Consider the following 22,272-nt stretch of genomic DNA (forward strand, 5'->3'; position numbering starts at 1 on the left):
GACACAGCCTTGGTCTCAGTGCTGAAAGTCTTTATATGTCTCTGTGTGGACAGGTAATGGTTTCTTTAGCATGAGTTGACAACTGAATGGTTTCCAATTGGTTGTCTTGTAAATACTAAATTATGAGATGGTTTGCATGTGGCTGTCTTAACCATCACTTCTTCTCTATTCTCTCCGGTCACACCCTGGACCTTCTAATATTTTGTCATGTTTTACTTCATGTATCTTTAAGTGGGGAAGTTTGGTTCCTGTAAAAGGAAAATGTGATTTCAGTGCATCGTGTGTCTGTGCATTATCGTTGTAAAATACTGTTGCATAGCAGCATAGCATACAATTACACTGTATGACGTTACAAAGCAATGCACCTGCGCTAGGCTACTGTGAACATTTCCTTTACCTGCATAGTGATCGATGATGATGGAACTTGTCTATAAGTATTAAACTATTAAACAAAAAAAAAAAAAGCACGTTGACGTTTGTCAATTACTACTGAATGAGAGATATAGCTTGAATGAGCAGCATGTACCCTTATGGAAATCTGCTATGTATTACACAGCCGTATAAGCACAAACTAAAGGATTGGGCCTGTATTTCAAAGTATATCTACATATACAAATGGACAAAAGTATTGGGACACCTGCTCATTCATTGTTTTTCCCAAAATCAAGGGTATTAAAACAAACAAAAAAAAGATTTGATTGCCTTCCTCATCCCCAACTCACAGTTCTTCCACAGCTCAGGGGTTACACCCCTCTAGCCCACACCTGGCATTAGGCATGGTGCAGGTTCATGTTTATCTGCTCCAGAGAGCCCTGTTCTGTTGGCTCTACAGTACTGCTCTAAAGGGTCTAGACAGGCTGTGTGTGTGCATTTACCCATCAGTGCCAGCAATGGGTGCATCTTATAGCAGCTGAATGCATTCATTAGGAGTATATATATATATATATATATATATATATATATATATATATGTCCCTAATTCAAGCAAAACGAGCAATTGCAAATATGTTGGTAAAGGTCACATATATTACAAAATGGGACAAACATATGTGGTCATATATTTGAAATCTGTATATTGTCATATATCAGATTTCCACATGGGCATGCTCAAAAATGTTCCTATTAGCATGAAAATATTAGCACGAGTATCTTTATTCAGCTCATTCCTGCATTTTGTGGTGCTGCTTTATGTCTGCAAGGGGGGTGCAAGGTCAAAAGATCACAGGTGGTCTTCAAAACCACAGAGTACGCAATGCCATTATCGGGGACTGGAGAAAGTGACAATAAGGGAAGCTTCCATACAGGATAAATTAAAGTGAAACTTAGTCAGCAATTAGGGCCCAGTGTAATTGGTAGTTGGAGTAGTTATCCAATTAAGCCCCATTCTGACGTTCTCCAGCATGGCAGATCCTTGGCAGGCATAGTAATCACACATTTACCTAGTACTTTAACCCCTCACACATACACTCACTCTCACTCTCACTCTCTCACACACACATACACACACAAAACTCTGTCGCATTTCCCCAAAAAGCAGGTCTTATTTATCCGCTGCTGTAAAACACTGCATAAAGAGATAATTATACCTCCATCATATTTTTCCTCTCTTGAAAATGTTATTTTAATCGCGCGAGTGGAGTGGACCACTCTGTTGTTTTCACATGTGTGTAATGAAATAATGACGGGCGCCCTGTGAATGGGGCCTTGGCACGAGTCGGCGGCACTGCGGGCATGAGGCACACACACATACGCACGCACTCCAAAGCTTTAGAGAGCTCTGGAGCCAAGGTCCAGGATTCAATTATACACCAGAGATGGAGTGAGAGACTAGGGTGTGTGTGTGTGTGGAAGGGGTGCGTGTTTCAAACTACACTTTTTCATCACATCTTTCATTTTTACCTGAAAATTAATGTGATCTCCTCTTGTCTCCTCTCTCAGTCACTGAAATTTGCTTCTGCACCAACAAAATGACTGAAAAACGCCAAAGTAGATGCCAGTTATTAAACAAACTAATACCCAGCAGTGGCAGCAAAAACTCTCTCTCATATACCGTATCTCCATTTTTGCTGCTTTTGGCATACCCTAAATCTGTCACTTGTTTTTTTATATTGTAACATATATATATGATCAAAATTGTATAATGAAAAATGACTCTGAATAAAATATTACATTGACTTCCATTGAAAGTTAAGAAAGGTCGTCCTTGTATGATGTATAATGTCAGTATGATGTAATGCTGCATTCATTATTTCTAACTTTTCACTACAATCATAACTCACAGCACAGAATGAAAACTGCTAGATTCACATTATGACAAAACAAGAGAGACAGCAAAAATGGAGATGCAAGGTTTTTGCTCGACAGTGTGATGGTATACTGTGTCATTAATTATGAAATGACCCATGACCAAAATGATAATTACATTTCAAAATTCGAATAATTTTTTTTTATTTGTTTTGCAGGTTTTTTTTTTTTTTACTACCACCCTATCAGAGTGCTAGTGTTCCCCCGGCTAGTGCTGGGAGCATTGCTAGTGATAGGGGGAGTTCATGTGAACAGAAGATATTTGGCCTTCCAAATTGGGCAGAAAATGAGGTAAAATTAGGCATAAAAATAAAATAATTTACCACTTTTTCAAGTAAGTTTTACACCATAAGTAGTTGAGATTGAGTCTAAAGGGGTCCGAAACCAACTCAAGTCCGAGTCCAAATAAAAGAGACAGAGCCATGATTGAGTCCCCAAAGATAGTGAGTCCTCTTTGAGACAAATAGACCCCATACACACCTGATTACACCTGATCGTCGCTTTTACACTTGGTAATCTAATGTGCTTCTGGTTAGTCGGACTAAAATCTGATTGCTGTGCGGGGTGGAATATGCAAATTCGCTTGTCACGTGGCAATTATTACTGGTGTTTTGGTTGTACTGGGAAGTGTTTACTCGGCTATAACGTGTCTCAAATGCATCTCAGACCACCTCCTGATTTGGTTTGAGTGATGCAATTTGTATCTAGTTTAAATCCATCTTGGGTGTGTTTACATTTGCACATTTTTATGGTGACTTTACTGTAATTTTGCTGTTACTGTTTAAATGAAACAGGCATAACGAATTACACAGTATTGCATATATAATTCAAACAAACATTTGCTTGCAAACCTGACAAAACTGTAAAGAAGGTCTTACAAATAAAATACATCCTCCTAAAATCCTCTCTTTTAGTTACAAACAAATTTAATCATTTGGTTTTTGCTTGAGTAGAATTTAACAGCACTAGCTAATAGGCAAAGCACCAAAAGCTACTTGATTACTTAAATCTTTCTCAGTGTGAGTGAGTGAATGAACGAGTGGGTGGTTAAATTACCAGCCAGGTCTGTCAGGTGCTTGGAAAGCTAAAAGCTGTAGTCTTCTGGACAAAGTTCAAACTGTACTGAAGTATTCAATGCGGCATAAAGCAAGTGGTCCATGAAGGCATCGAACAAGGTTTGCAGCTATAAGTTCCCACCCAGATACAAAGACTCAAACTCGGTGTCATGGTCCATATGAGAAAGGGTCTCTGGATTCGAGAACTCATCTCCCAGTGTTCTCCACCAGGGCAGTCGCATGCTCTGTAGCAGTGCATTATGAGACTGCCGGGCACACATGGCCACTGGTGCGGAGCGGCTCAGGAAAAGGGCGGACTCTTCCTCGCCGGCATCTTTCAGAGACGGAGCGTCTGAGGGGCAGAGGGAGAGAATGTAAGTCTACGGTCATTTAATTTTATGATACAAATGTTAAATAGCTGTTTACACCTTGCATTAACATGCACTTTCCATGATTGGATCACGTTCAGATTTCACGCTCTGTTATTGGATTATGATTGGATCACTCAAACCACAGTCATTTGTGGTCAGAGGCATATCTCGGAATGCAGATGTAAACAGAATGCGATTACTGGTTTCTCCCTCTCGCTCTCTCGCTCTGTCTGTGTGTGAAGGACACTGGTTACACCTGATCACTTCATATGACTAGTATCTGGATTGTGTCCTGAAAAGATTTTAGCCATTTGCATTTACACTGGGTAGTCAAATGCACACAGAACACAGGAAAGCTGACTCTGACTCCGAGCCAAAAGTATTCTCTCCCATTCCATGTCAGGTCATGGCTTGGCTTTATCTGGATATAATCCTGATACTCAAGATGCATGGTGACTAAGTGTAAACAGTGTCTCATGCATATTTACTGGTAGATGATCGACCACAGCTGGCAGCACTTTTACGGCCTAATTTCTTTTTTACTTGGTCATGGTCATTACAGGAATGTGAGAACGAGGGAGCGTAAATCAGATCTCATCTGTTTACACTGGGAGCGCATTTTAGTGGAAAGTTAAACTAAATCCAGCCAAAGTAGATTCAGATATAAAACGCATGTTAATGCCAGGTGTCTTGTCTGTCTTGTATCAGAAACCTAGGCCTCACAGTTACACACCATGCAAACCACATGTCTGCATTATCCCATACTTTCCTCAAAGGAATCTCAAACAGACATTGCTGATTAGCAATTTTGGGACACTGTACAAGCAGCAAGTCAATTTGAGGTTATTTAACAGTTCTAAAGGGTTTGTTCTTACTCAGCAGGAGTTCCATATCTGTGTTAATCTGGGCCAGTAGAGCCTGCCTGTGCTGCTCCTGTGCCCGAACAGAAGCTCTGGTCATCAGGTGATGCTGCAACATGCACTGGGCTTTCTCGTGGAGCTCTCGTGTACCCTCTACTGACGCCACAGAGGACTGCAAAACACAAGGGACATGCAGAGTGTTGCCCATTATTTACTGCAGTAGTCCTGAGTTTTAGGATTGGAGTCACCGTGCCTGGCACATGTTTATTTTCAGTTTACTACATATAGATTTGATTACAGCATGGAATGGGATGCTGTTGAGCAGCCTAGGTTTACCCTCCCAGTGCCAAGCATCTGCTAGAGGAGTATACCCCCCCACCCAGAATTGGGCTGTGTGTTGATTAGTGATCCTGAAGCAATAATCCAACCTCAATACATGATCTCACCAATGATTTTGAGGTTCCATGCAAACAAATCCTCACAGCTATGTTTCAACATCTAGTGTGAAGCCTTTCCAGTAAAGTAGACACAGTCGGTGCAGCAAAGGGAGCACAAACTCACTAATAATCTTATTAATACTAATTAAATGATAAACACTTTACTATTTGTAGAAATAGTTGTAGAAACCTTTGTGAACCACAAGTCCCACAGGGTTCTATTTTAGGGCTTATGAAACTGATATTAAATACCTGTATGTAAGGATGAGAGTGAAGAACAGAAGTGTGGGGAAGTCTAAAATGGCTTCATATTCTTTATCCCAGTAAACAGTGGATAAGCAGGTCTCCACAAACTTGGGACATATAGTGTTATTCAAGTTTATTGAGGACATTTGATGTTTGCCTGTACTGGCACATCTTTTTAGGTGTGAGCATCACTGGCTCATTGTACCCAGGCACCTAAAGTCAGAGATGTGTAGTACATCTATCTATGTGCCAACTCACAGGGTGAAGGGAGATGTGCTCTTCTATCTGCCTCCTGAGTTCTGTTCTCCTGCTGTCAGTCAGGCCTCTAGGGCCTTTCCATGGTGTCAGAATGGTCCTCCGAGATCTCTGTCGCTTTAGGAACCTCAGAATCTAAACAAACACACAGACATAAACGAATAAACTAATCGAATAGAGAAGATTTCTGAACAAAGGCTGCTTTTGGCCTTTAGACTTACTCGATCAGAGTGGGGATTTTCTGCTAACCCTTAAAAGTGTTATTGCTATTTGTGTTGTGCTATTTAAAGGTAATTACATAGTTGCATAATACGTATCCCGGTCCTCACAGTCCTTATAGAACCAAATTAACCTGCAAAAACAGACAATTGTGACTTTTTCTGATGTCACAAAAACATTTTGGTATGCACAAAGACAACTACACACACCCGTCTATTCAGCCTAGAGCAGATAACACCCGCCCGTTATGTGCATATCAAAATGATGAGTGCATACTTTGCAAGTATCCCCAATGCAGAAATACAGAACATACAGAAATGATTAATAAATGATCAGGAAGCTCTACTTTATCCCACTCACGGCTCTCTGCAGGGTGACTGCAGCTTTGTGCTGTCTGAGCTGGTATTTACTCTTCTGAAAGCACCGTCTCTCTCTGTGTCCTCTCCACACTCTCTGGATCAGCAGAGCTGCTCTGTTCTCCAACTCGCCTAGGTACCGCGCCACCTGGTCTGCAACACGCATACACACACACACAGGCGCAGACTTATCATTCTTCACACCTACACACCTACCTGCCTTACCTACCTGCAGGCAGCAGTGTCTTTTGTAAATGCAAGATTTGAGATTTGTGTCTGCGAGTGCGCATCATCTGAAGATTTTCTATGCTTTGATGTGTAAGGAAATGCATTTATTAGTGTGTCTAACCCGCAGGCAGGATCTCCATCAGATGGAGCTGTCGTTGGCGGAACTGGCGCATGGCCCGCTGTCTGCGCAGAAGCACATGATGGCGTAACTCCTCTTCTGTGCGACGTTTCTCTGTCTCCTCCTGCTGGCGTCTTCTCCTCTCTCTACACACATGTACAGGCAATGTCACAGAGTAAGTTAATGCAGCCTGAACATGAAGACTGAAGAGCATAATTTCAGATGGGATAAGACACCTGAAGCTCCGCTGTAGTGCACTGACAGCTTTGGGGAGTTTCTTTATCCTGCTTCTAGTCTGATGGGCTCTCCAGGCTGCCTGGATCACACACGCAGCTCGGTTTTGCTCCTCAGTTGAGCGCTTAGCCTGATCAAACCATACCACACACACACACACACACACACACACACACACACACACACACACACACACACACACACACACACACACACACACACACACACAAAGAGCATTGCATTAGTGCAATTTATGGAGCTGCTGTAGATCTGACTTTCTGTGCTGGCACAAAAATGACTGTAAAGTTTTGCCTGCATCAGTGGCACTAAACACTTCCAGGTTTCCAGGAAGGGACTGAACATGTCTCATGAACATGAGGGTGTTTTGGGTTTTATTTTGGACACAAACCTTAAAGCCTCTTTCTGGAACTTCTGCTTGTAGTCGATCAATAAGCTGCTCCAACACTACATCAAAGCCCTTACCCTGCCAGTCTTTCCTCACCAAGTCATCTAAACCTACATGGCACAACACAGAGGCACTGCATTACAAACATGCATTTCACCTATTGAGTGAAAGCTCACGGTTCCTTATTTAATCCTAAGACATATTAGTCAGTAAGTGCTATAAATGAATCAGTACTATGAAAAATACCAAAGCATGACTGACATTTCATTTAGCCAGATCCAAAATGTCTCTTTTTATGTCATACAAGAGAAATATAGCCAGGAATGAGAAGCTATTTTGGTCAGTGACTTTAATTCTGTTGGGCACAAAAACATTGTGAGAATTAATGTTAATTTCTTCTTTTAAAGTTAAATTGTGTTACACTATCATTCATTATTTATTAGTATCTTATTTTGGTATATGATAATAATAATAATAATAATAATAATAGTAACAAAAACAATGACAACAACAACAACAACAACAACAATAATACTTTATATAGTTATAATTGTTATCGTTATTACTGTTATTATTTTAGATAAATATGAACTATATGATCATTATAAAATTAATAATTACATTTATTTAATATTTTTATATATAATACTAATTAATGGTTTATAACTATAATATTATATTTATATAGTATCTGGTTTTACAGATTCAGTGGTGCTTAGCTATACCATTTAGCTTTTAGTAAATAATAAAAAATAACATTAGAATTAAATTGAATATAACTGAAAAAATAGTAACAGTTAAATATAGTTCATGTTTAGGTTTGCATAGGTTTCCGTTATAATTAATAGGGAATGTATTCATTTTTCGTTTCATTTTTCTGATACAAAAAAAAACCCAAACTTGTCCCTGAATAGGCTGTTAAGATTTGAACAGCAAATGTTCAAAACAGCCTGTAAAATTTTATTTAAAATAAAAACCCAAAAACTATTTGAGCACATTAAACACACCGCCTGATTTTACTGGTGATTGGAACTCATATCTACCTATATATATATATATATATATATATATATATATATATATATGTCAGTCAGATCCTGATATGTGGCAGTGAGAGTAAGGGGCCTGAAGTGAGGTTAAGGGGTTAATAGTCATTATTATTTACAATGTGGACTTATGTAATGTGATATGACGTACATGGCTCATTACCTTTGTAGTGTTTGTGGAGGAGCTGTAGAGACTGGCTGTGCTGCTCTATAATCAGCAGCAAAATTTTGGTGGCCGCGCTGCCGATCACAGGGTTGGAGCTGCTGGACATTTTATACACAACGTCATCCACGACACTGCTCAGTGCTTTTGTTCCCATCTCAGATAGAACTGCACTGCAGAATGGGAATGGAGACAAAGACAGGCAGACGGGTTTCACTCAGCTGAAGACGCTGGAAAGAGCAGTTATGTAACAATATTACACATTTTTATCCAGCATGTCTGTGCCGAGCATTCCTCAAAGAAACGGACAGCAGATATTACAGGCTGTGCCAGGCTGTACCTGTTGATCCTGAACAGATTGTGCCACATCATTAATGTAACAGAAGAGACTTCATCGTCTTCGCTCATCTGCACGCTCTCATAATGTTTGGAGTGGAGGACTGAGGAGAGAGGAGAGGACAGGCAAGCAGATTCATAACTGATATAATACATCACATGTTGCAGCATGTTGCTATACCGGATATACCTGTATATCCGTATATAAAAAGAAACAGCCCATATTAGCAATATCCTTTAACTGTAAGGCTAAACAATACACAACGTAACCCCTCCTAATTATTGATTGCTAATATGATTTATAATAATATTAGACAGGTGTTTCAGCAAATAATCACTTCTAACAAGGATATATACAGGGATCAAGAAGAGAAGCCATGCAATGTCCTTAGACAAACACTGGAATTCGAATGGGTCCTACTTAGGGCTGCAACAAAATACTATTTTAATTGTCAAATAATCCATCGATGATTACAACGAATAATTGATTATTCTGATTATTAATCGCTCAATTATAAAAAAAAAATATATATGCAGCTTTTAAATTAAGCTTAATGTTGTTTTATGCATTTGCTAACTACTAAATGAGACAATAAAGATTAATAACCTCTTTAAAAATTAACATTTAACATAAATATTAAAAATCATTTTTTAATTTCTTGCTAATATAAAAGATGAAATCTTCAAATCTACCATTTTTACCATTTAACTGCCTGTATAAAATACATGAATCCAATAGAGTTGTTTACAGCATAGCCATTCAGTAAATCTGAGATTTGAGATGTTAGCAGTTTGTCAGGAGTGAAAACAAATGGCAGGAGCATCTGGCCTGGGGTCTCTTTATTACCCCATATTACTCAACACCTGAAAACAAGGCCATACCACAGGGAATTAAATGGCTGTAAGCCCTCAGAATCCAGCTGAGAGAATCAAAGACTTTCCTAAAAAGACGGAGCATCTCACTTTGGCCTTTATCCTGTTGGAGAAGGAACATTGCCAGGGTCAAAGCAAGGCATGCATTTTCTTTAATACATTTATAAGATTGTGTGTACAATGATCTGAAACACTACAAAAGAAAACAAAACTCACCACTACGGCCCTTTTCATCAGACGATGAGCAAAGAACAGCAGGTTTTCTGTCACTGACGGAAGAAACCGGTGAAGGAAGACGTCTCTGTCCCTCACAGAACCGATCCCTACACAGCACGTGCTGAAGAAAAGCAGACCTGAGTACAACAAAGACCTCCACTGCTTGTGAACGTATCATCAGAAGAACCTCCTACCTGATAAGGTCGGCCATCTGTGTAACAGAGGCGTAACTCCCTTCAATTTTCGCAGGATTGAACTTCAGTGCAGCAGAGCAGTAGGCCAGTACGCCATGCTGATAAAGGCCTTGTTTACATCTCTGTAGATCCTGCTGCTCTCCCACAGACTTTCTTCCGAGAAGCTCTGTTTCAGCAGTGATTGGGTTAATGTCAGAGGTACTAGCTTCTTCTACTGAGCTACATTTATTAAAAACTTTAAACCCTGTATGTAGGCCCACACTTCAGTACTGCCATTATTTACATCAGTTTTAGAGGGCCTACAATAGAACCCTGCGGGACTCCATAAGATACGGTAAACTAAACAGCTACCAGAAATCTAATAGTTTACACTTTACACTTACAGGATTAATAACTGATTAATTAACCTATGTTTAACAGATGAATATCTTTATTTAAACTCACATTATATAATTTTTTTTTACTAGGTTTTCATTTTTCCTTCTGTCCAGCTCCTGTAGATGTCTTCTGTCTCAGCTTTTTATTTTAGACCAAACATACACTAAAAATGCTGAATGAATTAAGTTTTTTTTTTTTCATTCTTTCTACAGTTGGGTTTTGGTAGCTACCTTTACTTTTACTTCAGTTATTATTCACTTTTCGGTAGGTATGGTACTTTATTTAGGGATAGTTTTAATAAAAACAAGGCATCTGCTGCTCCAACTTGGCAGCTTTAGCAGAGTTAAGGTGCAGAGGGGCAGTGGTGGCTCAGCGGTCCCTTTACCCTCTCTGCTCCCCGGGCGCTGGAGTTGGCTGCCCACCGCTCTGGGTGTGTGTGTGTACTCACTGCCCCTAGTTCACTAGTGTATGTGTGTGTGTTGACTACCACAGATGGGTTAAATGCGGAGGACACATTTCACTGTACATAGTACCGTGACAAATACGTGCCCCTTTATTTACCTTAAGTCAATGTAAAAAAAAAAAAAATACATTGTATTGTACTGTATACAACTGTATAGAGTATTTTAGTCCATTCATCGTGGAATTTAATGGAGAACTAGCTACATTATAAAGAACTGCTTCAAATTATGGCAAAATAAGAGTCAAAAACAGACTTGTTTGAGTGTCAGCAAAGATAATGATAAAACAATGCTAAAAAAAATTATGCAGCTTTTAAATTAAGCTTAATGTTGTTTTATGCATTTGCTAACTACTAAATCAGACAATAAAGATGAATAACTTCTTTAGAAATTAACATTTAACATAAATATTAAAAATCATTTTTTACTTTCTTGCTAATATAAAAGATGAAATCTTCAAATCTACCATTTTTACCATTTAACTGCCTGTATAAAATACATGAATCCAATAGAGTTGTTTACAGCATAGCCATTCAGTACATCTGAGATTTGAGATGTTAGCAGTTTGTCCATCTGGCCTGGGGTCTCTCTATTACCCCATATTACTCAACACCCGAAAACAAGGCCATAGGGAATTACATGGCTGTAAGCCCTCAGAATTCAGCTGAGAGAATCAAACTAGCTACATTATATAATATATATATTATAACTGCTTCAAATTATGGCAAAATAAGAGTCAAAAACACTTGTTTGAGTGTCAGCAAAGAGGTGCTGGACTGCTCTGCTGGCTGCAGGGGTTCTTGCCCGTCCTGGAGGTCAGTTTAACAGCCAGCTAGTTAGCACTAATAGTCCAGAATAGTCCAGAAGAGTCTCTTACCTTTAGTCTTTGACAGGACCTGAATAAAACTGTGCTCAGGTTCTTCAGTAATGAGAGTTTTGAGAGCTGGGCTTATGTCTTCTCCAGCTTCTGCCGGAGACCCCATTGTTTACAGCGCGCGTTTGCTAAAGATGTAGCTAGCTAATAGCTATTTAGCTAAATTTAGCAACTAAGCGTCAAACCCCTCTCCTATAAACCACATAAAAATGTCCAGCTTTACGGTTTAAACACATACTTCATCATGTCGTTAACAGTAGCTAGTGCCAGCTAGTGCCAGCTAGCTCCTACAGCCAGCCCCCCCAGCCAGCCCCCCGTTCAGCGGTCAGCAGCTGCCCGAGCAAACGCGGCGCATTTAGTTGCTAGGGCAACGCTGACGTCATCAGCCCGCGACCTGACGTTGCTGTTTTGTTTAGTTTACGGCTAGAAAAATTATCTTATATATAATTAAATATATGACATATAAATTCATCATATTTACAGACATTAATAATAATTCACATAATTTAATAATACATTCCCCCAATTTAATACATTGTTGTTTTATATTTTAATATTTAATATTTAATAATTTAATTCTCAATCTCATCAATGTAATAATCTGTCTCCTCGATTTAGTAGGTCGTCCCCTCAATGAATCAGTGTGTCCAATTAATCGTTTATTAATTAATTTTTCATCATGCTGATAAAGGCCTTGTGTACATCTCTGTAGATCCTGCTGCTCTCCCACAGGCTTTCCTCTGAGAAGCTCTGTTTCAGCAGTGATTGAGTTAATGTCAGAGGTACTAGCTTCTTCTACTGAGCTACATTTATTAAAAACTTAAAAAAAAACCCTGTATGTAGGCCCACACTTCAGTACTGCCATTATTTACATCAGTTTTAGAGGGCCTACAATTGAACCCTGTGGGACTCCATCAGATAATCCATAAGTAAACTCCTAAGTTTACTCGATTATTAACTGATTAATTAACAATTTTAACAGACTAATATCTTTATTTAAGCTCATAAAATCTTTTTTTTTTTTACTGGGTTTTTATTTTATCCTGTAGATGCTACCTTGCTGATGCTCACTGAAGCTCTTCAGATGTTTAGCTTTTTATTTTAGACCAAACAGATACCAAAAAAAAAAAAAACCCTGGAGGAAATCATTTTTTAATGTTAAATAAATCAAGTTAAACTGTTAAGTAAATCACTTGCTCAATTTAACAATTAATTTCCTCCATTTCTATTAAATTAATAGAATAAATCATTCCCTCAATTTAACAATCCATTCTCAGTTTGGTTGTTACTTCCTCAATTTACAAGGGATGTTTTAGTTAAACTGAGCAAATTATTTATTAAATTACGAGGGACATTTTAAGTCTCCAAAATAATATTTTTCTACCACGATACCTTAAGGGATCCATATTACCTTGTGGTAACAAACAGATTTTCTGGTTTTATTTATATTAAATAAACACTTTCAATTGAACAAGTCAGAATTTTTGTTTTGATTAACAAAAGCAATTTTTTTATTAATTAATTCAAGCCTTATAACCCTTAAATCTTCAGCCCTGTTCAGCCCTGCATCTTCTGCAGTCTAATGTTAAATTAATGTCCATAAACGCTGTTTAATGAAACAACTTCATTTAATCTCCCTTTCTATGAATGAAACTTTGTGACAACTTGTTTCTAGAAACTGTAATAACGCCTTGCACTCAGATCAAACTCTTTACCTCCTGTTATTGTCATATTTAATACCCTGAATGTACCATGTCTGATGCCAAGCATTGGCTAAAGGGTTAGAAAGACCCTTCTATACCCATGCTGTTGAGCAGTGGAACAATATGTAATAAAAAAAAAATAATAGTACCCTTTATTTTAGAAGAAACATTAGATATTCAGGTGTCTTATGAATTATGTCTGTTCACGACTGGCAAAGAGAGCATTCAGACTTAACAATGTTGCTGGATTTACTGTTAGATTTTTTCCTCTGCCTGAGGTTTAAAAGCTTGAAAGACAAGAATGCATTGCATGATGTACATTCCTAGTGTCTCTCCTTTACAAAGGTGGTCACACGATCAGAAGGAAATTGTATATTTAATAAATAATTTAATAGAATAATTAAAACAGTTACAAAACAGACACCAGGCCAGCTATAAAAGACACAGGATCATTTCTTAAGGTCAGCTTTTAGGGTCCTCTGTAGACTGGCAATGCTGGCGTCCAGGGCTGCTAAGCCATTCCGGAAGTCTTGCTCATCACGTGTATTAAACGTTGACCAAGAGTTCACGCTCCAGTCTGAGGCTAAGGATTTTATATCACATGAGGAAAGAGTGTTCTCAAACACTGATGGCCTTCCCGAGTACGCAGATTCTTCACCCATCTGTAGACAGCGTCGGGCATTTTGCAACTGCTGAGAAAGGTTGACTGTGCCTTCATTGGAGCGCTTCAACTGTGAGCCCACACCATCAGCATGCGAGACGAAGCGTTTACCCCGGTTATCGTCCAGAGCTTTGAGGTCTTCAGCAGGAAGTCCAAGTTTTTCAAAAGCAAGGCCCAAGTACTTGAGTCCTGGGTGGCTATTTGCTCCATCAACCCGATTCCCCTCATTAGTCTGCTCTTGACAGCTTTGCTGAGTGACTTTAGCTGATGACCAAACTCTCACGGTCTCCCTGAGAGGGACGAAAGATCGATCACTGTGTCCTCCTTCCTGAATCTTACTGGCAGCGGAACTGTCCTGTGGTACGGTCAGATGTTTGGTCTCCTGTAATCTACAGCTCTCTTCTCCACCTCTTCCCTGGCTAGTGGAGGGAGGAGCGAGGTTATGGGGGTGAAGATCGGACTGGTGAGGGGGGGACTTGTGTCCCGTGCCCTCCAGAGTCTGGAGGTAGGTCTTAACGGAGTCTGAAACCCAGTCAGCCACAGCAGCCCCTTTTTGTTGATTCTCATACAAGTCCAGAACGCTCTTAGTGAGCTGTGAGGGAGATTTGGGCACATCTGCTTGGGCAAGATGACAGGCAGTGTCTCTAATGGGGCTCTTCTGGAGATTTCTGAGCAAGTAAAAGAAGAAAAGGACAGAAAATAATCAGGAATACAGTGGAATATCTATCCACTCCTCTATGAAAACTTTCTGAAGCTGAACTGCACTGAGTGTGACCATACCTAATGATCTCCTGTAGTTTTGTAATCTCTGCCTCCTTCTGCTGGGCGCTCCATGTCAGTGCAATCTTTTCCCTCTCAGACGCCTCCAGCTTAGCCTGGCAGTTTCTCATTTCAGCCAGTGCCTCACTCACATCTATATTACAATGATAAAAAAAAATTGGTCCATTCATCAAAAAAATTCTGATACAATGTAAAGAACAAAGTCCAAATTCACCTTAGGTCAAAAAGTGAAAAACATCAAAAAAGGAGATACAAGGTTTTGGCAGGACATCGACATTTCACTCAATGTCATTTCACAGGTATAATTAACACACTTTTAAAGAAAACTCCTACCCAAGCGTATGCGGCTGGTCTCCACCTCGCACTGCTCCTTGCTCTGCTGTAGGTCATTCTCTTTACCCTCCAAAGCCTGCCGTAGCCTCTGGTTCTCCTGCTGTAGATTTCCCAGCTCTCTTTGGCTGTCATTGAGCTGAGTCTGAAGTGTGAGGTTTAGAGACTGCAGGGTGGCCACTGAAATTCACACACACACACACACACACACACACACACACACACACACACACACACACACACACACACACAGTTCTAAGTTTTTATTAAGTCCTACAGCGTTTGGTCACCTCCTTAACAGAGATTTTGAAGACTGGACCAAATCCACTGCACCATCTCCTTGTGCAAGACACCTGCTAGGCAAGCTTTACACTACCTACTTACATTCTAGCGTGCAATCCACTGGTCTGCCCTGCCTCTCAGCTCTCTCCCGCTCCAGTAACTGCTGATTCAGTATCCTCAAACGCCTGTAGAACAAAACAACACAATGGCACGGCATGCTTCAAAGCGGATTTCTTGCTATATGGTCAAAGATTGGGGTATTACTATACGGCACAGAAGACTTAAATCTGCGAAAGGCATATTCTGATAGCTATTACTAGTTGCCAGAGTCTCAGTGGGTATCAAGTCAGTGGTGGCAAATCTTTCCTCTGCTTCCGCAAGAGGTTTATTAGTTTTACAAATTTCTACGACGCTTTGGCTGAGTTCAAGTCAGAAACGGTAAAATCTGACAGACAGACGACATATTTTATATTGGAACATGCATTACAATACAACATGGCGGTTCTGCAGTCATACAGGATGCAATGCACGATCCAGACCCAGACTCAAACTCAAACCCCTTCCACGTTTGTTGGTAAATAGCTCAAATAAATGATGTATAAATGTGTACACATTTCCTACACATTTGCACACATCTGACAAAGCGCTGGCACGAATGGCAAAAATCAACATCTCTGCTAAAACACATGCAAGTAAACACAATGTGCAATATTGAGGGAAATGATCAAGGTCATGTCCATATATTGTACAATAAGCCGATAATCTAATTGTAGTGACAGGCCTAAGCATAAGTCAAGTCAAGTCAGATTTATTTGTATAGTGCTTTTTATAACTGTTGTCATCACAAAGCAGCTTTACATAATTAGTACTTAATAAAGGACAGGGGCAGAGAAGAAAGAAGAAATAACATGAAGGATCAAAGACCCCCCGTGAGCAAGCCAACCAGCATAACCAAACAGCAGCAGCAGCAGTACATACATTTATCCACTGTAGTGATACTGACCTGCGGAGCTGCACATTCTCGCTCCTGAGCGGCTGCAGGGCCAGTGCAAGCTCAGCCTGCACGTTGGTGCTGCCCACCATAGCAGGGAGCAGAGAGATGGTCTGCTCCACCTCGGAGATGAGACGCACTGCCTCGCTGTCTGCAGGGGGCAACAGAAAACAAACACAGACAGCATATCAGCATCTTCCCCCTTCCAAAAAAAAGAAAATGCTGCCAGGTTGGGGTGAATTTACTTCGGGGCCGTGATGGCTCAGTAGTTAGAGCACAGGGTTTTTGATTACAGGGTTCAATGTTGGGTCCTACGAACAACAGATTTTTTTGGGGGGGGGGTGTAAAATAGCTTCAGAAAAAGCCTTTAGAACATCTGGACCAGGAGTCACCTGAATGCAGCTTGAGAAAACTTGACTGGCAACCTCAAGCCTGAATACAAACCAGATCAGCCTGTACTAATCGTAGTAGTACGAGAATACAGCTTACCTTGATTAGCTACCAGGGTCTTCAGCTCACCCAACAGATACTTGACAGTCATAACCTTCCGGGCTGTCTTTTCTGGACTAGACAGCTTGCCTTTTTGATTGAGTGTTACTGGGGGTTTGTTTATGCTGGTCTGACAGCTTGTATCCCTGACCGGCGTAGTGTCTACAAAAGCCAGCTCATCCTCCTCACTGCTGCACCCCCCACACTCATCTGAGCTCTCCTTAGGTGAAACCTGCTGCTCCTGAGGACTGGCACACACCGGGTTAGGCTGTGTAGAAGCCTGTGGATGGCTGGTCATTGGTACATGATTGAGGGGCATGTGTGTTGCCACTGTATGTGACGGGCATGTCGGAGATCTGGTACGCGACTCCATGGGGGTGCTCTGTCCATCTGACCCCCCTGCATGAGGTGCACTTAAGAAGAGGGGACTGGGCACTCCAAGCTCCCCATTGGCCTCTGGAGTCGTTGTGGCCCGTTGCACAGATACCGGGTAGCCACCAGGATGCTGCTGAACAGCTGGTGCCACGGAGAGTGAAGCTGTGTAATGGGTTGGTGGTCCATGCTGACTTGATTGCCCTCCAGTACCGATGTCCCACTGCTGTGTAAAGTAGTGCAGCTGGCCATCAGACCCTCTAGGCGACTGCACATGTTTGGAGATGCAGAGAGACAGTGAAAGAGTCAAACAGACTGAAATGAAATTGGGAGCATGCTGTGATCAAGCCATTCATGTTTACCCACAAAGCCAATCTCATGTCCTTGAGTGACTGCTGAAAGACTGCACAAGCTGTAGCTTTAGAGCGCACCTAGATGTGCTCTGCAATTCCTCAAAGCTTGTGTAGCGACAAAAGAATGTTTGCGGGTGGAGCGTGAATGGCTCAATTAGCCTCTTAATACTGAACCAAGTAATTTTCATTGTAAGGCTGTAGAGGCATTTACTCATACCACTCGACTGTGAGCTGACGCGGGTCTCGGAGGGCTCAGGGCTGGGGTAGAGGTGGTCAGACGGCAGTTAAACACAGTGGAGGTCGGTTGTTCTGCAAAAACAGAAAGGATTCACTCGTCTACTGAGACCTGTTGTGCTTCTATTGAGCTTTACATTTATGACATTTAGGGCTGCCACGAACTATGATTTTTCTATTGATTAATCTATCGATTAATTTGACGATTAGTTGATTAATCAGAACAATTAATTTTCCTAAAGAAAAAAGTTAAATCGTCAAATCAACGTGTATGCAATCTACTGTATTTATAACATTCCCTGCTTAAAATAAATGGGCGAATAGTGTAACTAGGTCAAGCCCAGTCCAGTCAAGCCCAAAGAGCTCGAACACTGGCTCTGTTAATCAGCCTTAACCTTTTCTCTTAGTATTTCCAGTGCAAACGTTACTAAGGTAGCCATCAGACGAATATACGACTGTAGTAATGAGAGAGTTTAGTGGCTACAAGAACAAAGGATTTACAGAGTTTCCCTTCCAATGATCATTAGAGGTTGAAGGGAGGACGCTGTGTGGCCATCTTCAATCGGCACAGCAGCTTAAAGGGCAAGGCATTCTGGGATATTTGGCTGCACCAAGTCCACACAAGTCACATCCTAATGCCTCCTTGATAACGCAGGCAGACAAAAACACATCTGGGTATTCAGACTGTACTGGGCTAGATGGGAACTTTTGGACGGAGCAGTACTTGGGCTGCAACTGATGACGCAGATTGAGAAGCACCCTGTGGCTTTGAATGGACTGGAGCCCGAAACGACTGACCTTATGGAGCAGTGACATAGTGGTAATGAGGAAAAGTGTCCCTTATTTGAACTGAAGTGACTTCGGAGCATTTCTATAATAGAAATAATATAAATATATCTTCTATTTAAAATAAAGGGAGATTCATGGTTTTTGCGCAACAGCAATAACATGCATGGTGTTTTTGTTATTGTTTTGTTTACCTGTTGATGAAGGCATGCTGATGCCTCCAGTCACTGGGCATGCCAAAGGAAGAGAACGTGGCTGAATATGCTCAGTCTGTGTCACTGGGGTCAATGCATTAGTCATGACCTCTGACTGAGGCACTACAGCAACAGAAGCAGTCGGTCCTCTTAAGCCAGGGTAAGACTGGGAGGACAAGATAGTCTTCTGCACTGGAGCTATAGAGAGCATGACAGATTTTCAGCTTCACACATTCGAAGCACATCAGCATTATTCCAACACATGAGCCTGTAGCTAGAGCTGGGCAATATGACAATATTTTATTGTGATCAATTTTGCCGTCATGATTGACAATATGCTTTTCTAAGCATATTGAGAATGTTGTCAGTGCTTAAAGAACACTGATTAACTGCAGATTTCATTACAAACAGTGTAATTAGATGGGGTTAATTGAATAGAATAGTATAGTATGGTACTGGATAGTAGTTCTTAAGAATCTGATGCTACTAAATATTGTGCATCATGAAAACATCTTTAAATATCATGATACAGTATTTTTATCATATCGCCCAGCCCCGCTCGATGAATCACCTGGTTTCTTGGTTATGTGAGAAACAGAGCTTGACTTCTTTCCAAGTTTCTTCCTTTCTGCCTCCGCCTTTCCTGGCACCACTTTAGATTTTAATTTGGAAGAAACAGTCTTTTGGACGTGAGACTTTGCCTTTGACTCTGTTGAGCAACAATGAAGCCATTGATGACACACAAAACACAAGAACACCAGCTCTCAACAACACATCACAATGTGTTAAATACATAGCCTACCTGTTTTCTCAGCCTGAAGTATACCATTCAGTAAAGCTGCACAGCGATCCAGGCCTTTGTGTACTGTTGTCACCTAGACAGCACATTTAATAATGAAGGTCAATGCAGAGAAGGTGGATATCCACTCAGCTATACAGATATGTTCATGTAGGCCTACCTGATCTTCTGAATCAGTGGAGTAAAGGGAATATGCTGGTTCAAGAGGTGCAACATGTCTTCCAACAAGCCTGCAGTACAGTTGAAGGCAATTAGGGAAACCACACTGGTCTACAGAATAGGTTCCTAATTCTGGTCCTGCTGTCCCACTCAGAGAAGGCCTGTTTATTAACTGACCTATTGAATGATAAAGTAGAGAAACCACTAAAATGTGTATGGGTATCACCAGGACCACGGGCATGAGTTGTATGGACCAAACTGGCACATGATGCTAGATCAAGGAGTCCCTGGGCAAGACTCCTAATGCTACATTTTCCACATGAATCAGATGTAAGCCATTCTGTATAAGAGCATTCCCCAAATACTGCTATAAATGTAAAAGTAAATACTGTTGTAAAAAAGGAATATAAAATACCGTGTAATGCATTCAATTATATTCTAAAATGATCATTTTTAATATTTTTATTACTTATTTTATTTTATAATGTTTGCTTGTTACGATCATGTTAGCTTGGAGAAAATATACTACATTTGTTTATACTAGAATTTATATAATATTAAATTAAATTATTATATAATATAAATTAGAATGTTAAATGCTCTAAAACAAAAAAATGAGAAGATTACCACACATGTTACCCACGTTTTGGGTCTCATTATTCACATACGGATAAAACGTATGTAAGGAATCGGAACAACACTAAACCGAACGGAATCGAATCGAACCGAATCGAATCATGCATGTTCTGAATCGATTCACCCCTTTGAAAGCAGACACTCACGTCTTCTTGTTCACTTGGCCCCGCCCACAGCCTGTCAATCTGCCGGACGAGACCACCTGTGACAGAGCATGGGGGAAAAAACAGATTACTTAAACGATTATGAACTTAATAAGAATAAACAAAAGCCAACAACAACATGAATAAGCTCATTTAAATACAGCTATAATATTTACCTTGGGCCGGAGTTTCCCCTGCCTCGCCATTTGTAAGACAGCACCGATAAGCTGAAGTCAGAGATCAGCAACAAGTGCAGGCTAACGCAGCTAAAAGTCCAGATATCGACTCACATCTACAGCTTTTAAACGTAACGTAACATCTCAGATTTGAAGAAACGACCTCCAGCTAACGTTATAAACAAGCATATATTAAATAAATGGGAATCAGGCGCTACCCCGCAAGTTTGTTGTTCAAACGGAAGACGAGGACGTCCTTAGCCAATAGGAATACAGCAAACCTTCGTTTTTAACTATGATTGGTGCCTTCATGTGACGTATATCAGACGCTAGCGTGTATTGGATAGAAAGGTTGTCAATCTCTGAAAAGGCGACCAATAGGCCTTAACACGGGTATGGGCGTGTCCCCTTTGTCAGGTAAAGACGCTGAGAGAGTGTAACTATGGTGATTGTTTGTTTACTGCGTTACTTTCGCGGGTTGTTGAACTGTTATTCCCGCGCTTGTTTGATTTGATTGATTATTAAATATTAATAAATAGTTTGTTTTTGATAGTATGTGTGAAAGCCCATTTCCACCACACAGAGGACAAAAAGAGGTTAAGGCTTCTCTGCCTCTGACAGCTGCATGCTAACTAGCTAACAGTGGTTCACGACACCTACGGAAGCCTTTCAGGCCGGCTGCCAACGTCCTTTAAATAAATGTTACCTCAATTTTTTTATTATATATTAAATACAAAAAAATTTAAATATATAAATATATATTTATATTTGATAAAAAATGATTTTCTTGGAATACAATATTTTACAATATTTTAGTGTAGCAGTTGACAGTGACCTGTTACTGCAGGGCCTTGAGCTGTTAGGAGAATTATAGCATTTAAAAAAAAAATTCTGGATAATAAATCATAATTTTGAGATGATAAGTCATGATTTCCAAACAGTAAATTAATGCAGGCCTATCCAACTGTTAAGCATATGGGTGGACTGATCATGCTTTGGGCTTGTGCTGCAGCCAGTGGCATGGAGAACCTTTCACTGGTAGCTGAACCAATAGCTTCACCTAAATATCAACAAATTCTATAAACCATCTGTAAATATACATATATAAAGTTGAGGATAGAAGAGCATGGCTTATTGGGCAGGATAATGGTCCCAAACATACCCCCAAATCCACAATGGGCTACCTCTGGAGCCTCAAGCTTCAAGGTTTTCATCCGGCTCCCAAAAGCAATATTGTTTAATAAAAAGGCATCTACATTCCCATAAGCTGTAGACTGTAAATCATGATACAGTACCTTATCACCTTAACTATCTAAACAGGTGAGGCCCATGCACGCTGCTGTGCAGCTTTATAATGTGATAAATAGCAACAGCGTGAACAATAAGCTCTGAAACACTCCTGTTGCTGTGACTCTGACTCTTGGCTGATGGAGTGCTGGTGAGAAAGGCTGATGTGGTTTTAGTGAAGGCCTTTCCTCTCGTTATGCCATTACAGACTTCAATCCAGGCACTTTACAGCTGCTTGTTGAAATCGGACACCTGCACCACTCCGTC

General features: G+C 40.4%; 2 protein-coding genes across 2 annotated transcripts; both read right to left on the reverse strand.

Annotated features, from left to right (window-relative positions):
• Positions 1-3,108: 3,108 nt before the first annotated feature.
• Positions 3,109-11,977, reverse strand: LOC140559853 (IQ calmodulin-binding motif-containing protein 1-like). The gene is made up of 13 exons (XM_072683538.1): positions 11,634-11,977; positions 9,918-10,083; positions 9,724-9,844; positions 9,517-9,610; positions 8,639-8,738; positions 8,299-8,471; positions 7,093-7,199; positions 6,686-6,813; positions 6,453-6,595; positions 6,108-6,256; positions 5,532-5,663; positions 4,606-4,762; positions 3,109-3,711 (listed from the first exon to the last, which is right to left on the reverse strand). Exons 1-13 carry the CDS (start codon positions 11,737-11,739, stop codon positions 3,488-3,490), a joined length of 1,800 nt encoding a protein of 599 aa, XP_072539639.1. The 5' UTR covers positions 11,740-11,977; the 3' UTR covers positions 3,109-3,487.
• Positions 11,978-13,760: 1,783 nt separating this feature from the next.
• ccdc14 (coiled-coil domain containing 14) lies at positions 13,761-21,031 on the reverse strand. The gene is made up of 13 exons (XM_072682855.1): positions 20,719-21,031; positions 20,546-20,601; positions 19,765-19,834; positions 19,608-19,680; positions 19,377-19,514; positions 18,806-19,003; positions 17,809-17,900; positions 16,867-17,506; positions 16,390-16,528; positions 15,489-15,571; positions 15,108-15,284; positions 14,775-14,907; positions 13,761-14,662 (listed from the first exon to the last, which is right to left on the reverse strand). The coding sequence occupies exons 1-13, from the start codon at positions 20,746-20,748 to the stop codon at positions 13,783-13,785; spliced, it is 2,709 nt and encodes a 902-aa protein (XP_072538956.1). The 5' UTR covers positions 20,749-21,031; the 3' UTR covers positions 13,761-13,782.
• Positions 21,032-22,272: the final 1,241 nt, after the last annotated feature.

This window comes from Salminus brasiliensis, chromosome 7, assembly GCF_030463535.1.
Source record: "Salminus brasiliensis chromosome 7, fSalBra1.hap2, whole genome shotgun sequence".
In the NCBI taxonomy this organism is placed as follows: domain Eukaryota; kingdom Metazoa; phylum Chordata; class Actinopteri; order Characiformes; family Bryconidae; genus Salminus; species Salminus brasiliensis.

What these genes read in the sequence shown, in the direction of transcription:
- LOC140559853 (XM_072683538.1), bottom strand. Translation starts at nt 11,739, where the DNA reads ATGGGGTCTCCGGCAGAAGCTGGAGAAGACATAAGCCCAGCTCTCAAA. An exon ending in GGTCCTGTCAAAGACTAAAG is followed by an intron (nt 10,084 to 11,633) that starts GTAAGAGACTCT and finishes CTGCTGAAACAG; the next exon opens with AGCTTCTCGGAAGAAAGTCT. An exon ending in TTCCAGAAAGAGGCTTTAAG is followed by an intron (nt 6,814 to 7,092) that starts GTTTGTGTCCAA and finishes TGGTTTGATCAG; the next exon opens with GCTAAGCGCTCAACTGAGGA.
- ccdc14 (XM_072682855.1), bottom strand. Translation starts at nt 20,748, where the DNA reads ATGGCGAGGCAGGGGAAACTCCGGCCCAAG. An exon ending in AGGGGAAACTCCGGCCCAAG is followed by an intron (nt 20,602 to 20,718) that starts GTAAATATTATA and finishes GCTCTGTCACAG; the next exon opens with GTGGTCTCGTCCGGCAGATT. An exon ending in ACTTCAGGCTGAGAAAACAG is followed by an intron (nt 19,515 to 19,607) that starts GTAGGCTATGTA and finishes GTTGCTCAACAG; the next exon opens with AGTCAAAGGCAAAGTCTCAC.